This window comes from Pinus tabuliformis, chromosome 2_2, assembly GCF_031772625.1.
Source record: "Pinus tabuliformis cultivar Carrire ecotype Pingquan chromosome 2_2, CPIR1, whole genome shotgun sequence".
NCBI lineage: Eukaryota > Viridiplantae > Streptophyta > Pinopsida > Pinales > Pinaceae > Pinus > Pinus tabuliformis.
In genome coordinates this window covers 851,090,615-851,109,274 of record NC_142300.1, presented here as the reverse complement: position 1 = coordinate 851,109,274, position 18,660 = coordinate 851,090,615, and the positions used below count along the sequence as shown (strand labels likewise).

General features: G+C 37.8%; 1 protein-coding gene across 1 annotated transcript; it reads right to left on the bottom strand.

Annotated features, from left to right (window-relative positions):
- Positions 1 to 1,990: 1,990 nt before the first annotated feature.
- LOC149195634 (TMV resistance protein N-like) lies at positions 1,991 to 6,708 on the bottom strand. Its single transcript, XM_089405377.1, has 4 exons — positions 5,928 to 6,708; positions 4,326 to 5,415; positions 3,898 to 4,191; positions 1,991 to 3,756 (listed from the first exon to the last, which is right to left on the bottom strand). The coding sequence occupies exons 1-4, from the start codon at positions 6,455 to 6,457 to the stop codon at positions 2,275 to 2,277; spliced, it is 3,396 nt and encodes a 1,131-aa protein (XP_089261503.1). The 5' UTR covers positions 6,458 to 6,708; the 3' UTR covers positions 1,991 to 2,274.
- Between the last annotated feature and the right edge of the window lie 11,952 nt (positions 6,709 to 18,660).

The window sequence follows — 18,660 nt, the reverse complement described above, 5'->3', positions numbered from 1 at the left end:
GGAGGGATTGGATAAGTGTAGATGAGATTGGTTATCAAGTTGAGTCTCGCCAAGGCTATTGTCACTTATGCTTTCTTCTTACTTGTTTGAGTGCACCTTGCTCAATATTATTTTGAGAGGGTGAAATTTTCTTTGAACTCTGCTTCAAAGATGGTTGAATTTCTTGGGATTTTAAGTAACATTTTATAAAATTTCCACACTCATGTTACATCTAAAAAATGACTTGCTCGTGATTAGGGCCTGTTGATAACTCTGGTCCTCCAAATTTGGTTAAATTTCCTCAAACACTGTCGGCTGAAAGTCCATTTCCACACAAATTCTAGCACATGTAAAAAAATTTCCCCTAGGTTCAATGTAAATTATGTAACACCCCAACTTGTCTCCAATAATTTGAAGGAATCAAGGTCCCAAAGATAATAGGGAGGTGTGGGAGTTTGATCCAAATAGGAGCAAACATGGTTTCTATATCTAGGTTAAAGTCCAATGAAATAAATACATTCCCCTATTCCCCTGCAACCGATAGAATAGGAACGAGTTGTAAAGATCAAGTCCCTTTATTTTATATTTTCAAATAAAAATCGATATGGATTAGATCGTTACATTGGTTTTTATCCATCTCAATGCTTATAAAGTGGAAAATTAGAGAAATCAACTTACATGAGCATTTTAGCGGTAAGGCCCAATTTGGAGAATTGGGGCCTTGAACCTTCTAGGGCCAGTGTGAGGCCTTTAATGATGTTTTTTGGGGAGTAAAACTTTTCCCCTTAAGCACTCCATCCACTGGTGTTATTATACAACATAGAACTTTCCAACTATCTACAAAAGTCGTTAATTAGAGTTTGCATGCAAGAGTTATGCCTCCCAAAGTTCACCTATCATGATGAACCACCATAATTCGAGAGGATGCCACACCAGGCCCTATTATTCATAGAAAATGCACTAGACACGTGAACATGATGAAGAGGACTCTCGAAGGGTTGATATTGTAACTTTACTTAGGAGTTCAAAGGAGTAAAACTTAACCACTAGTTGGCTACCAAGCTATGTTATAACCATGCCACTAGGAGGTAACATGGTTCCATTCTATTCAAGTGCATTATGTTCCATAGTTGAAAAGAGTTGCTAAGAGTGGATAGAGAGAGAGCATAACATAGGGTTTTGTTTTGTAGCAGCCCACGGGCCATAGGTCTCACTACTTTGTATTTGCACCACTTCCATTTAGAGGAAGAGAGAGCAAAGCAACCTCACCTTCCAACTAATTTTTCTCCTAAAAGGATTTCCCAAAGCATATCTTATGTTCATTGTGGTTTGTTGATGTTTACTTTTCACTTTCCTCTATTTTCCGTATTTTTCGTTGTTCTAGATTTATTAAAACCTCATGGTATACATTTTCGAATTTTAATATATTTTATCAAATATGTTGAGACAAACTATTCAATGGAATATCCACTGCATTTTATAGATAAAAAATATATAAATATATATAATTTTTAAATAGTTTTTGTTTTTAAATTAATTTAGTAAATATATAGTTTTAATAAATTTTTGTAAATTTTTTAAATAAAATTTATTCATAAAAAAAATTCAAACATATAAAAAAATATTTTAAACACTTCCAAAGAATTAAAAGTAAATTAATTTCTTCTTTTGTATTTTTAATAATCTTTAATAAATTTTAACAGAAATTTCTATTAAATGAATTTACATAAATTTAATGTAAAAATCTCAATGTAAAAATCTCAATAAATTTGTGTTAAATGAATTTACATCAATTTAATATAAAACTCATTCAAAGAAATTTTATGATATCACTTTATATCTTTAGACGTTCTCCAAATACATAATTCGTCCTCGATAATAATCTTTAATCAAAAACTTTGGTCTCGGATATATAAACCTTAATAAATTTCTTTCATAATATAAACTGCACTGTAGCCACCAGACGACGATTGTCATTCTGAAAGTGCTGTTATATTTTACCACTCGCTTTCGTCTCCTGGATACCCGCTTTCTTCACTGTAATCTATTTCTTCATTGAAACCTTCTCCATGACTGGAAACTTCTGGCCATCTCCAAAGCCTTCTCCATCACTGGAAACTTCTGGCCATCTCAAAAGCCTTTCTTCACTGCTTTCTTCATTGAAACCCTCTCCAAAGCCTTCTCCCAGGCGTTGGCGCAGCTGCTCTACTATTCCCGCATCCCATTGCAGTTTGGAACATTGACACACATTAAGATACTCCAACGAACCCAAATGCTCAACATTGGGCACCATCTCTAAATTGGAACAACCGGCCAACCAAGAGTTTGGAGGCTCGTTAAGTTGCCAATCGAGTCTGGGAGCCTTTGCAGAGCGGAGCACCCATCCAGGGCAAGACTTCGGAGGCTTCTCAACTTCCCAACTGAGTCTGGGAGCCTCTGCAGAGCGGAGCACCAGGACAAGTCGAGATGTTGGAGGCCTGCTAGGTTCCCAACCGAGTCCGGAAGCGTCTGCAGAGCGGAGCAGCCCGTCAAGTTCAGCTGTTGGAGGCCTGCTAGGTTCCCAACAGAGTCCGGAAGCGTCCGCAGAGCGGAGCAGTTCGTCAAGTTCAGCTGTTGGAGGCCTGCTAAGTTCCCAAACGAGTCCGGAAGCGTCTGCAGAGCGGAGCAGTTATACATGTAGAGATCTTGGAGCCCTGCTAGGTTCCCAACCAAGTCCGGAAGAGTCCGCAGAGCGGAGCAGTCACTCAAGCGCAGATGTTGGAGGCCTGCTAGGTTCCCAACCGAATCCGGAAGCGTCTGAAGAACGGAGCAGTTAAACAAGTTGACATTTTGGAGGCCTGCTAGGTTCCCAACCGAGTCCGGAAGCGTCTGCAGAGCGGAGCAGTCGCTCAAGTCGAGATGTTGGAGGCCTGCTAAGTTCCCAACCGAGTCCGGTAGCCTCTGCAGAGCGAAGCACCGGGTCAAGTTGAGATGTTGGAGGCCTGCTAGGTTCCCAACCGAGTCCGGAAGCGTTTGCAGAGCGAAGCACAAGGTCAAGTCCAGATGTTGGAGGCCTGCTAGGTTCCCAACCGAGTCCGGAAGCGTCTGCAGAGCGGAGCAGTTAAGCAAGTCCAGATGTTGGAGGCCTGCTAGGTTCCCAACCGAGTCCGGAAGCGTCTGCAGAGCGGAGCAGTTACACAAGTCCAGATGTTGGAGGCCTGCTAGGTTCCCAACCGAGTCCGGAAGCGTCTGCAGAGCGGAGCACCAGGTCAAGTTGAGATGTTGGAGGCCTGCTAGGTTCCCAACCGAGTCCGGAAGCGTCTGCAGAGCGGAGCAGTTACACAAGTTGAGATGTTGGAGGCCTGTTAGGTTCCCAACCGAGTCCGGAAGCGTCTGCAGAGCGGAGCACCAGGTCAAGTTGAGATGTTGGAGGCCTGCTAGCTTCCCAACCGAGTCCGGAAGCGTCTGCAGAGCGGTGCACCAGGTCAAGTTGAGATGTTGGAGGCCTGCTAGCTTCCCAACCGAGTCCGGAAGCGTCTGCAGAGCGGAGCACCAGGTCAAGTTGAGATGTTGGAGGCCTGCTAGGTTCCCAACCGAGTCCGGAAGCGTCTGCAGAGCGGAGCAGCTGCTCAAGTCCAGATGTTGGAGGCCTGCTAGGTTCCCAACCGAATCTGGCAAACTTTCAAGATGAAGACTGTGGGACACTACAAATATTTCGAGATGCTGCAGGTTCCCAATGAAATCTGGAACATTTAAAAGGGGAGCCTGAATCCACAATTCCCTCAGCTGCAGAGGTGCCTGCATTGTTCACATACATTATTAAAGTACGTCAAAGACTGTAAATGTCACAGGCAGTGTGTTAGAGGAAGACAATTCTTAAATGCAGTAAATATTTACAATTTGAAGAAAAAACAAGAAATAGAAATTTAAGAAGAATACCTGAGATTCGTGTTGCCAGAGTGTTTCAAAAAAATGTCCGTTTATATGTAAAACTCTTAAATTCTTGGTTGGAATCCAGGAAGGGAAGGAGGACTCGGGACAGCTCAGCCAGTCTAAATATATTAGGTTTGGTAAATGGTGGCAAACATTCAATAGGCATTTAGGAAAATAACCTTCAGCCTTAAGCAACTGCAACCCGCTCATATTACTCAATAAACGAGTGCGAGCAGGCTCCTCAAGGTTTTGGAAATATTGTTCAACCTCATGTCCATCTACCAGGCTAATTCCACGAACCTGAATTGTTCACTCAGAGCTGTTAGAAACAAGATTCTTTCTTGCAAAGTTTTAAGAATTCAAAACTAACCAGACACAATTTTGATAACAGGACGCTAATTGGAAATCTGTCGAAAACACTTCAAAATACTTACAGGTAATTGGCCGGAAAGCTTATGAAAAAGGTTGGCAGTTGGGTTCCAAAGCCGAAGCTCACCATCAGGAGGTTCCTTCTCCGCCAGATATCTGCCCATGTCTCTGACATGGTCATGCATTCTCAGACGGTTTTTACTGTCCACTTGCACCAAACATCTGTTTTCCAGCTTCCAAAGGCCCAGCGTTCCTTCCCAGCCGGTTCTATTCAATATTCTAATGACTCTATCTCTTTTTTCTCCTCTGAAGAAGCAGGCAATGTCTAAGAATATCTTTTTCTCCTCCTCATCAAGACCGTCGTAGCTAATTCTTAGCCTGCCTTGTATATCATCAGGAAGCATGTTGGAGATTTTGCGAAATTGTGCTTCCCAATGATTTAAATCATTTATTCCACAGAGAAGCGACCCAAATACTTTAATAGATAACGGCAAACCAAGGCAGGCACCCAAAAACTTTTCAACCTCCTTGTCAAATCCGACAGCAGGATGAGGCTGGCCAAATGCATGCCAGCAAAAGAGCTCTCGGGAATGCTCTGGTTCGAGACCTTGTAGCATGTAAATCGACGTCTCTGGAATCTGTGATCTTATGAGAACATCCTTATTGCGGGATGTCACTAAAATTAAGCTATTGGTTTTAAGGGCATCTTTCGCTGGTAAAAGTAATGCCTCCAACTGCTTAATATGGTCCACATCATCTAAAATAATGAGACAATCAGAGGATGGAAGATACCTTCGGAGCTTTACTTTGCCTTCATCAGTGCTGCCTATTTGCACATTTGATTGAATTAAATCCTTCATAAGGTCGCTCTGCAAGGTAGCTAAAGATTTGTCTCTTATATCAAATAGAAAGCAACATCGCTTGTATTTTGATCTCTGATTGTTAAAAAACTCTTTTGCTAGGGTGGTTTTGCCAACCCCTCCGAGGCCCACAATTCCTATAACTCTAACCTTCCCATCTTCCTGCTGCAATGACATTGTGGTTTCAAAATTTTTTAATTTCCCCTCCAAGCCTTTTGGATATTCTGACACATACAGTCTTCTTTTCACATTTTTCAGCACTCCTTCCACCACGTCTTCTAGGAGCTGCTCCATACTAAAACAGTGAAAGAAACCAAACATGAACAGTGGTTGAACATCAGACACTCGCTATGAAGTACAAGGGCAGAACTAAAGATCTCAAAAGAATAATCGACGGGAAAGAAGAATTTATTTTGAGTGATATTTAGTCTAGATTTGGTTTCATCTTTTTCATTAATCATAATTAGATACAAATAAAGCTGCCTATATACATGGTCGATCTGCATGCATCGGAAGTTTTAATCACATTTAACTATGAAATTTTTATGAATTTAATTTGCTTTTGCTCTAGGATATTTGTTTATTTGTTCATTATTTTTCCAAAGAGATTTTATTGATTTTTTTTTATAGGAGTGCTTATTGCTACCACGCAAACGAAATTCATCTTCATCTCTTTCCTTCTCTTTTAAAACAGAAATGGAAACAGATAATAATTGGCGAAAAGTCAGCATGTAGAAATGGGTACATATGGTGCTACCTATCTATCAATTAAATGCTCAAATTTATATGGAGGGGTGGTTTTCTCACCTGTTGTATGTCGCTCCGTCAAAACCTTTTATATCTGCAACTGTAGACAGAGCATTCCTCCATTTTTCAATAATCTCGGAATCGTGTCGATGCTGACCATCAAATGTTTTTTTCCCTTGAAGTTTGTATAGGGCTTGAGCGTAGACTCCCTGTCCGTCCTGCGTCCACCGAACCTCTGCAGGCTTGACACCGTAGAAGATTGGGATGATGGTGGACTTGTACTTTGACATAGAGTCTACCATATTTACCAGTTCATCGAGGCACCATTTTGAATACGCATAATTTTCCGAAAAAATCGCTATATTCACAGAGGATGTTCTAACGGCGCTTTCAAGTTGAGGGCTTACAGTATCTCCCGCGCGCAATTCCTGGTCATCTAAAAATACCCTCAAGTCATGTTTGCAAAGGCGATGGTAGAGATGGGTGGCCAAGGTTTTCTTGACATCGGGGCCCCTGTGATTGATGAAAACATCAAACACATAGTCGTTGTTGTTGTCGCTATGGGAGGTAGACGTTGAGGAGGAAGCCATGGGATATTACAGAAATGAATAACAATGAAAGATGTAAAGATTGAAGATGTGTTGCAGAGCTTGGGAATGCGCACTTAACCTTAGTATTGTGGTCCTCTTCTCATAGTACCTACCAGGCTAGTAGCTGCGCCTGTATCACTCTCTTTATGTCTCACTATTTCAATGTGTTCAACCAATCTATGAAACACAAAACAGCACTGAGATCTGGTTGATTTCTGAAATTCGCATTTCATTGAAGACACAGTGGGACTTTATATATCAAAAAAATGCCCTTCTCTGTTAATAATAAATTGTTTTCCATGGATGGAGGGAAGCAACCAGGAAGCGAATATGACGCATTCATTAAACATAAATCATAGAATAAGTTGTTCCCGGCAATTTCTTCTCAAATGCATTTTCACCCGATACTGATGTATTGTAATTAAACAATACAGCATAACACATTGATTAGACATAAAACATTTAGTAAAAGAAGCATTTAGCGAAAGTTCCGGACAATTTTTTTGGTCAATGCATTTTTAAATGGTTGTAACACAGTTGTTAGATGTTTTGGAGTGTTTTTTTTATTTTTATTTTTATAATTTAATAGAAATTTTGGAATCACAAATTTAATTTATGATTTTTTTCTAAAAACTCTAACCATTTTAGTAATCCAATAATTTTTCCTTATTAATAAAAATATATTTTAAATAACAAAACATTACCATCTCACAGAATTATATTAATTTAAATTAAATATTAGCAACAACCTTATATATTTAATAATCTACCCACCAACCAGACAACGATGTTTTTGTTATAAAACACAAAGTATTTAGCGTTTAGTCAATGTTCTTGGCATTTACTATCAATCCATTTACGCGCATCTCTCACCACTTGCGAGACATTTTCTATTCCTATTCATATGAAATACAGTTGGCGACGGGCACACCGATTTGACATGTTTTGGTGACGGGCATACCGATTTTGTTGTTCTGCATGAGATACATCAATGCTCACCAATTGCGATCTCGCATGGGAATATAGTAATTAATTTGATGTATTGGATATTAGTTAGTTTTTATGGGAATATAGCAATCAGTTTGATGCATTGGACATTAGTTAGTTTTTACGAGACATTAATTAATTAGTTTCAGCTTTTATAAAGAGAAAGTCCACTTTGTTAAGAACGGTTACAGTAGGCACCTCGGTCAGAAAACTTTCTTTAGAGCCAACAATAATTTGTTGGTCAAGAAAACCCTAAAGATGATCGAGTCAGTTTGAGGGGTTCATCTCTCTTTCATCCAAGGGACTACTCATAAGTTTGCTAGGATTCTTAGGAAGCATAATGTTCCCTCTACTTTTAGACCCCTTAACACTATCCGTAGCTCCCTTCGGTCACTAAAAGACTCTTTCATCCAAGGGACTACTCATAAGTTTGCTAGGATTCTTAGGAAGCATAATGTTCCCTCTACTTTTAGACCCCTTAACACTATCCGTAGCTCCCTTCGGTCACTAAAAGACTCGATCGACCCCAAGGACATGAATGGTGTCTATGTTATTCCCTGTTCTTGTGGGACCCCCTCCATTGGTGAGACGGGTCCTATTAATCAAAGGATTAATGAGCACTCAGTCGACTTAAAACATGGGAGGACCCGATCGTCCGCCTTAGCAGAGCATGCTGAAAAGACAAAGCATCATGTATGTGTTGAGGAGGCTTGTGTTATTGCATGGGAGGACCGGATCGTCCGCCTTAGCAGAGCATGCTGAAAAGACAAAGCATCATGTATGTGTTGAGGAGGCTTGTGTTATTGCTAGGGTTGCTCAGTTCCATCACCGGAAATTTAGGGAAGCCATTGAGATTGGAAAAAGGCCAAACAATCTCAATAGAGATGACGGCTAGAAAATTAGCAGTTGTTGGATCCCTGCCCTCTCTTCCTAGCCATTTCCCCGTGCCCCGCTCCTTTTGTTGTTCTTCCCCCTCATTTTCTAGATTGTCGGTTTTTCCTTTTTATCATCCCTTTGATTTTTATTTTTGTTCGCCTGTTCTCTTTCCCTTCCACTCCATTAATATTAAAAACTTTATTGTTTACTTAAAAAAAAAATCCTTTTGTATAATTTGTTTTTCTTCATAATTAGTGATGAAGGTTTTTTATTATGAACTAACCTTCTTTAAAACAAGCTTCTTTCTCCCCATTGGTTTAGTTTAAAAAAAAAATTATCCTTGATCCCTTATTCAACTACCTTAATAAGTTATCCTTTAAAGAATTATTCTTATTATATTTTAGATAAGGCTTAAGTTTATTTTATTTTAATAGCTTTATTAAGATCGATTAATAGATTTAACAACAATTAGTGGTTATGGTAATAAATATAACAATACTAACTTACAATTAGATTTTTAATTTTTATTAACCCCTTTGATTAAATATAAATTAAAAACTAACTCATATTTAATTATATAATTTTAATAGAATATGAAATATTTAATTAAATAACTCTGATGTATATTTAATATAAACCATTTTAATTCATGTTAATTAAATATGTTACCTTATTTATATATGTTTTAAACTAACTTTCCATTAACTATTTAATGTAAATTTAATATTAACCCCTTTTAATTTAATAATAGTAAAACTAACTTACTATTAATTATGTAACTTTAACTTATTTATATATTTAATATATTACCTAGTTTATATTTGGTACTAAACTAACTTTCAATTAACTAACTAAATATTTATTTATCTTACTTAAATATATGTCATTTCAAGTAAATAATTAATTCCTAGTGATTAATTTTTATTTAAATATAGTTATGTTCTCCTGTCCCTGTCCCTTGGTCCAGTCCGACTAGCCGTTTCCCAGTCAAATATAGTCGTTAGCCAGTCTAGCTTACTAGTTCAATATAGTCGTTGCATGGTCAAATATAGTCGTTGGATGTTCTGCTCTAACTATTTAACATGCAGCCTGGATCTGATTCTTCAACTTGTCCTGATGATGAACCACACTCGTTGGTTCGAAACGCGTCGACAAATGCATTCGAATGTGATTTACGCCAAAAATTCTTCTCAAAAAACCTGATATGGATCACAGAAACTTAAATTCAACAACTATAGTAATTAGTTTGATGCATTTGACATTAGTTAGTCTTTCAACTTCAACATCTTATTTGGCCTCTTCCCTAGGCACAAGAGACTATATATTATTTTGCAGTTAGTCAGTTCATTTTTAGAAATATTTTCGAGTGGCAGACTAATGTTAGCATTAGTTTGAGGTTATTAAATGTTATGTATTATTAAGGTGCGAAAATAATTTTTTGCTATGGTTGCAGGTCGTTGTTGTGGAGCCGCAACTGCATTACAGGTGGATGCATGTAGATGTTGTGTGGTTGCGTAAGATCTTGTTGAATATTACCTGATTGTTTGATGCCATGGGACTCAAACTATTGATCAATATCTACTTCGCTGCGTTGAATCTTTCCTCTAGTCCATGGAGACCGCTAATGGAGAAATTTCTTAAACCCACTACAATTTTGAGCCATTTGAGGCATTTGTGGCAAAGGAAGCATTAGAAAAATCATCCGAGCCTATGTTGAGCATATTCCCTTCCCTTAAGAATCAATCTAGAATGTCAATTTAAAAAATAAAATAAAATAAAAAGGTCAGTGAATCTTCGTCCAAACATTTAACTAAAGTTGTTGGGAAATTTCTTCTTAGTGCATTTTCGATCATGCCTCTATTAGGTATAACACATTATTAGACATAAAGCATTTAGTAAAAGAAGCATTTAGCGAAAGTTCCGGACAATTTTTTGGTCAATGCATTTTTAAATAGTTGTAACACATTTGTTAGATGTTTTGGAGTGTTTTTTTACTTTTTTATAATTTAATAGAAATTTTGGAATCACAAATTTAATTTATGATTTTTTCATAATTTTAGTATTCTAAGAACTCTAACAATTTCAGTACTCCAATAATTTTTTCTTATTCTAATTCATATATGAAATTAACACAAATATATTTTAAATAACAAAACATTACCATCTCACCGAATTATATTATTAATTTGAATTAAATATTAGCAACAACCTTATATATTTAATAATCTAGCCACCAACCAAATAACAATGTTTTTGTTATAAAACACAAAGTATTTAGCATTTAGTCAAAGTTCTTGGCATTTACTGATCAATCCATTTACGCGCATCTCTCACCACTGACAAGATGTTTTCTAGTCCTATTCATATGCAATATAGTTGGCGACGGGCACACTGATTTGACATATTTTAGTGACGGGCACACCGATTTTGTTGTTATGTATGAGATACATCAATGCTCACCAATCTTATTAGTCCCTGCCATCTAGCATGGGAATATAGAAATCAGTTTGATGCATTGGACATTAGTTAGTCTTCACAGGACTATTGTAATCAGTTTGATGCATTTGACATTAGTTAGTCTTTCAACTTCATCATCTTATTTCGCCTCTTCCTGAGGCATAAGAGACTATATATTATTTTGCAGTTAGTCAATTCATTTTTAGAAATATTTTCGAGTGGCAGACTAATGTTAGCATTAGTTTCAGGTTATTAAATTTTATGTACTATTAAGGTGCGAAAATATTTTTTTGCTATGGTTGCAGGTCGTGGTTGTGGAGCCACAACTGAATTACAAGTGGATGCATGTAGATGTTGTGTGGTCGCGTAATATCTTGTCGAATATTACCTGATTGTTTGATGCCATGGAACTGAAACTATTGATAAATGTCTACTTCGATGTGTTGAATCTTTCCTCTAGTCCATGGAGACCGCTAATGGAGAAATTTCTTAAACCCACTGCAATTTTGAGCCATCTAAGGCATCTGTGGCAAAGGAAGCATCAGAAAAATCATCTGAGCTGGCAGAAGCTCCCATCTGAGTCGGGGCTAGGCCTCCTCGTCCTTTTCTCCATAATGGCACTGGGACATCAAATTTTTTAAATTTATTAAAAGTCAATGCAACCTAACAAACTCTGTAACACACATTCATACGAAACATATGTTGAGCATATTCCCTTCCCTTAAGAATCAATCTAGAACGTCAATTTAAAAAATAAAATAAAATAAAAAGGTCAGTGAATCCTCATTCAAACATTTAACCAAAGTTGTTGGGCAATTTCTTCTTAATGCATTTTCGATCATGCCTCTATTAGGTATAACACATTGATTAGACATAAATCATTTAGTAAAAGAAGCATTAGCGAAAGTTTCGGACAATTTTTTGGTCAATGCATTTTTAAATAGTTGTAACACATTTGTTAGATGTTTTGGAGTGTTTTTTTTACTTCTTTTTTTTATAATTTAATAGAAATTTTTGGAAACACAAATTTAATTTATGATTTTTTCATAATTTTAGTATTCTAAGAACTCTAACAATTTCAGTACTCCAATAATTTTTTCTTATTCTAATTCATATATATGATTAACAAAAATATATTTTAAATAACAAAACATTACTATCTCACTGAATTATATTCTTAATTTGAATTAAATATTAGCAACAATCTTATATATATAATAATGTAGCAACCAACCAGATAACGATGTTTATGTTATAAAACACAAAGTATTTAGGGTTTAGTCAAAGTTCTTGGCATTTACTGATCAATCCATTTACATATATCTCTCACCACTAACAAGAAGTTTTCTAGTCCTATTCATATGCAATATAGTTGGCGACGGGCACACTGATTTTGTTGTTATGTATGAGACACATCAATGCTCACCAATCTTATTAGTCCCTGCCATCTGGCATGGGAATATAGCAATCAGTTTGATGCATTGGACATTAGTTAGTCTTCACGGGACTATAGTAATCAGTTTGATGCATTTGACATTAGTTAGTCTTTCAACTTCAACATCTTATTTGGCCTCTTCCGGAGGCAGAAGAGACTATATATTATTTTGCAGTTAGTCAGTTCATTTTTAGAAATATTTTCGAGTGGCAGACTAATGTTAGCATTAGTTTGAGGTTATTAAATGTTATGTATTATTAAGGTGCGAAAATATTTTTTTGCTATGGTTGCAGGTCGTTATTGTGGAGTCGCAACTGCATTACAGGTGGATGCATGTAGATGTTGTGTGGTCACTTAAGATCTTGTCGAATATTACCTGATTGTTTGATGCCATGGAACTGAAACTATTGATAAATGTCTACTTCGCTGCATTGAATCTTTCCTCTAGTCCATGGAGACCGCTAATGGGGAAATTTCTTAAACCCACTGCAATTTTGAGCCATCTGAGGCATCTGTGTTAAAGGAAGCATCAGAAAAATCATTTGAGCTGGCAAAAGCTCCCATCTGAGTCAGAGCTAGGACTCCTCGTCCTTTTCTCCATAATGGCGCTGGGATGGAGGACCCTCCACACTAGGGATATTAGAAAGTAGAGTCTGGCCTGTCAGAGAAAATCCCAGCCTTGACACTTTACCCAAAGACACTATAGGGACAATTATCATGAAGCTTCAGAGGTGGGCAAAGGGGGATTGGAGTGATCTATAGTTGCGAAAGTGTATGCTCTGTGACAAGTTACCCTTTTATTCACTATCACTGAGGCTCGGTATCTTGATCTAAAATAGGCGAGGATGCTTTTACTGGTGCTGAAACTAATGGTGGCTAGGGAACACCCCTAAAGGTAATGGGCTATGGAGAAACATCAATAGGCTATGCCTCCCATAGATTTGCTTGAACTAGGGTGGGGTATCGCTCTCGGTCAACTCGATCAATGGATTAAACTATGGAGACTAGATATTCAACCGTTGAAACCACTGCTTCAATGAATCTGGAAGCTAGCGAGGATAAAGGGAGACTGACTACTATCAGACTGATAGTGAATTCATAAGAAAAGTAGCTTATAGGTCATGAGAAGGCAAGTCAAACTTCGAATTTCGGACCAGGCGAGCTTACAGGGGGTGCTTAACTGGGTGAATTGTTCCGGGTGTAAAGGGTTTGTTGTAACCGGGGCAGTTCTAGGCTCAAGCAAGCCTCATATAGAGAAGGCAGGTCGAACTTCCCATGGCGAATGAACAGAAAGCGTACCAATGAGTAGCTTATCATCAGAACTGAACTAGTTTCAGTGAGGTAATATGACATCTATTTCGAAACCTATGACATCTATGACATTTGTGTTGGTTAAGCTGATTTGACAGAGGTTAACGCAAATCACATCATTTATACGTGTTCCTTGCTAATAATTTATTGTGAACACATTTCATTCCATCCAACATTATGCATGCAGAGTTGTGATACGTGTAAGTTACTATTGTTATATAATATGGTTGCTGTCAATAAAGTTCTATTGTTTGAAAATCAATTAGTAGTGACTTGAGCCCTTTCGCTTTTGCTTCGGCCTGACTTGGTTGGTGCATATCAAGTAAGTAAAAGCATCAGTAACCTTAACATCCATTTGATCAATCTTGTAATCTTGCATATGGGTAGAAATATTTGTTACTGAAGAAATTGTTTTTTATGAGTAAACAAAACAAAATGTCTTCCTTTGATGTTTTTCTAGTCAAGTAATTTTTTTTTTTTTTTTTTAATTTAATTTAATTTTATTTTATTTTATTTTTTATTTTTTATTTTTTTATTTTTTTCGCTTTTGAAATTGTTATTATGGGAGGTGATGCTCTGAAAGTGGGAGTAGTAATCCCATTTAATGACGGTTAAGCTCCCTTGCCCAATTCCTGTAGGGTAGGTTCCTAAAAAACTATGCCTTCCCTCATAGGGGGCTATACATAACATAGTCACGACTTCTACTTAGCTAGCTCTGCTATGGTTTGGAAATGGGTGGAAAGCTCCCACATCCTGAAATGTCATCATAGGCTCCCATGCAGATTGGATGGATATGCAGGTTAGATGCCTATCTCTATATTACCTCCGTCTTCGCAATAACTTGTGAGACTACTTAAGAGTGTTTGTCCTCGAGTTGTTCCTGATAGTCACCTGGTTTTTACAAGTCCTTGAAATGTGTGGGATTCTATGAAGTCTTGCCTTGCTGAGTACCCTTTCATTCTTTAACAGTTTCTTTATTCTTCTTATTTTTCCTTGGACTCTATAAAGGTTGTCCTTAGTCTTCAAGGCATCTTTTGTTCTATCTAGCTCAGAGATTCTATGAAGTCTTGCCTTGCTCAATACCTTTTCATTATTTAACAGCTGCACTATTCTTCTTAGTTTTCCTTGGACTCTGTAAAGGTTGTCCTTAGTATTCAGGGAACCTTTCCAATCTGCCTATATAGTACCCTTTGATTCTTTAACAGGTTCTTTATTCTTCTTATTTTTCCTTGGACTCTATAAAGGTTGTCCTTAGTCTTCAGGGCATCTTTTGTTCTATCTAGCTCAGAGATTCTATGAAGTCTTGCCTTGCTCAATACCCTTTCATTCTTTAACAGCTGCTCTATTCTTCTTAGTTTTCCTTGGACTCTGTAAAGGTTGTCCTTAGTCTTCAGGGCATCTTTCCAGTCTGCCTATATATCTCTAGCTTGTAAACACTGCCAATGTTATTGATATGCACAATGATTTTCATGGCAGAGTAATCATATGCATTGTTGGGTTGGCTTGGTGTTTTCTCTGATTTGTGACCTTAGTACTGTTGGCATTATGATTCAGGTGTTGTACTTGATGGCAAACGCTTTCAGGTGGTAAATCAAGAAGGATGCAGGAAATTTTGTTCAGCAAGCGCGTCCCCACAGGTATTCCATACAGAACCCGCGTCCAGGGACGCCGGCCAGCCGTTCAGAAGGTGCGTCCGCCCAGTGCACACATTTCAAGGTAGAGAAAAGCTCGTGGGGGCTTCTTGTGTGGTATCTAGCCGACGGTTGCGTGTTTCTATGGTGTCGGCTCGTGGTATTGTTCCACGCTTTGGGGAGAAGCTTGCCTATATAAAGCAAAGGAGTTCATTTGGATTAAGCATCATCTTGGTTGATCATCTCTTGGTGTGATCTAGTCCATATCTTTAAGGGTAAATCTTCTAATGGACTACGATCTATATGGCGCATGATCAGATCTGTGGATCTGAGTGTTTGGGTTGGTTCTAAAGTCCTCTTATCTTCTATATCTAAAGGGACGCAGATTCAGTGAAGGGAAAGTGCGCCGGGACGCAGTACAGTAAAGGATCAGGTGCGTCTCTGAAGCGAAGGACGCGGCGCGACTGTGGTATTGGGTGCGTCTCTGAAGCGAAAGACGCGGCGCGATAGTGTTGATATGTGCGTCGGTCGCAGACAAGCAAAAGGAACAGTGCGTCTGCACGCAGAACAGCATAAGGTATACTGCGTCCAGTCGCAGGCCACAGAAAGAACATATGCGTCCCTGTCTCAAGATGATCTGTTAACTGTATATTTCTGTTCATAAGGTGTTCTGGGTTGTTTCTGTAATTACTGATCTGATATCTGTAGTAGACTGTATCTGTTGTATACTTGTTGACCATTTTGAAAAGAAGTAGGGGGTTGTAGCTCCCTTCCAGGAGAAGTCTGGAAAACGAGAAAGAGTTGTAGCTCTTTGCAGGTTGCAGCCTGCGTGCTGGTAAAGGACTGCACCAGTACAAAATCATTGTAAAAAGAATTTCTTGAAAGAAGATAGAGACATTATTGCAGCAGGTGGTTTTTCTCCCGCATTGGGTTTCCACCTTACATCTTGTGTTCTTTGGTGTGACTGTCTATTTTCTTTATTCATGCTCATTGTTTTATGGTACTGATATGCAAGAATATTTCAAAAGATCAAATAAGGAAGATTTGGTAAATTGCTAGATAATACTGATTCCCCCCCCCCTCAGTATTATTTCCAACAATTGGTATCAGAGCAGGTCCTTCAGAACAGCTTGATCGCTTGAAGGTAGATCGTTCATCATGAGCAACTACGAGAGAGAAGCATCAATCAGGCCACCCGTCTTCGATGGAACAAACTTCAATTATTGGAAGGTAAGAGTTACTGCATATCTTCAATCTCTTGGTACAGAAGTTTGGAACATTGTAGAATCAGGCTATGCCTTTCCTTCAGTTACTCCTACAGATCCAGCTGAGAAAAAACAGTATGAAACAAATGCAAAAGCAGTCAGTACTCTATTAGGAAGTATATCTCAAACAGAGTTCATGAAGGTCATGCACTTCAAATCAGCAAAAGAGATATGGGACAAAATGATCACTAGCTATGAAGGAGATGAACAGGTAAAAGAAGCTAAACTTCAAACTCTCAGGATTCAATATGAGACTCTCAAGATGTATAATGATGAAAGTGTGGCTAATTATTTTCTTCGAGTAGATGAGATTGTTAATTGTATGAAAAATTTGGGTGAAGAAATAAAAGAGACTATAGTAGTTCAAAAGATTCTAAGATCTTTATCTCCCAAGTTTGAATCTAAAGTATCTGCAGTAGAAGAAAAGGAAAATCTCCGTGTTCTCACTATGTCTCAGCTGCATGGAATTCTAACTGCTTATGAAATGAGAAAGGGAGGTCCATCAGACAGAAGGGAAGCTGCTTTTAAAGCATCAGGCAAAGAAGATCACTATGAAGCATGTCATGTTCCAGAAGAAGAGGAAGAAGAATCAAACTTTGTCAGAAATCTTCAAAGGGGTTCTGGAAGGTTCAGAGGTAAGCTACCTTTCAAATGTTTTGCTTGTGGAAGAGTAGGTCATTATGCTGCAAAATGCTCTTATAAGGATAAAGGAAAGGAACCAGTTAGATGGAACAAGAAACAGGGTACAAATAAGAAAAGCTACTACACTCATGAAGATAGCGATGGCTTATCAAACAGTGATGAAGATGAACAAGGTAACAAATATAGATTGTTAATGGCATTTGAAGATGATAATTATGAGGATGCTATAGATGTGGATAACCTTTATGATGAAATTACTAGACTCAAGAGATGTATAGAAGAAAAGAACATGATTATTGATACTCTACAATTTCAGATTGATGAAAAGGAAAAACATCTTGAAAAATTAGAAGGTGAAATTGTTGGTCTTAGAAAAGAAATTGAGAAAACAAAAACTATTAATCTCAAGTTTGTCAAAGGATCTGAAACGTTGAATGAGATTATCAGTGTGCAGCGATCTCCTCTAAATAAGACAGGTCTGGGCTACAATGGAGAAACTTCTCAAGCTTCCACTTCAAAAAGTTATCTTAATGCCGCAAGAAGAAATGAGCAAGAACACAAGGAAGATCATCAGGTAAAGCAGGGAAAAACTTCAAACTATCAGGGGCAATCCAGCTTAAGGGTGAACAAAAGTCACAACCAGCCACAGGTAAAACCTTCTCAATTTGGTTCAAGAATAGATGAAAATAGAAATTACAATCAGTCGGCTGGTAGATTCAATAATCGCAGAAACTTCTTCAATGGACAATGCTTTTCTTGCCATAACTTTGGTCACAAAGCAGCCCAATGTGTTGCGTATAAAACAATCATGACTAGGGAAGCTCAAAAACAAAGAAGCATGACAGGGAATACAAAAAGGACCTATAACAATTTTTCAGCTCTTGAAAATGAAGTTGAATGCTCTATTTGCAATAATTTTGGACATGAAGATTTTGAATGCAGAAGCAGGTTTCCGGAAAGAAAGGTACAAGAACAAAAAAGGGAACAAACCTCAGGCACCAAAACATGGAAAATAAAGGAACCTCAAACAGAAAGATGTGGGATAGCATTCTATGCAGAAGGACAAGAAAATCTATGGTACATTGACAGTGGATGTTCAAAGCACATGACAGGTGATAAAGAAAAACTTGAATCTTATTCTAATTTAGAAAAGGGAAAGAAAGTCTCTTTTGGAAATGATACTCCTGCAACTATAAAAGGAAAAGGTATTGCTCCTTTAAAAGAAGATGTTAAGGCTGGAAATGTTTTGTTTGTTGATGGACTAAAGCATAATCTTCTAAGTGTAAGCCAGATGTGTGATCAAAGAACCGAGGTTATATTCAGATCAAATGGATGTCTTGTTCGTGATCTTGATACAGGTAAAACAGTTCTCAAAGGAAAAAGAACTTCAAATAATCTATACATTTTTGATGAAGAACAACAACAATGCTATTTAAGCAAGGATGAAGAGCACTGGTTATGGCATCGAAGATTGGGACATCTAAGTTTCTCACAAATAAGGAAAGCTTGCAAATATCAGGCAGTTCGCGATCTTCCAGATATCAAAATTCCTGACAACACCATGTGCAGATCATGTCAGTTTGGAAAACAGACTAGAAC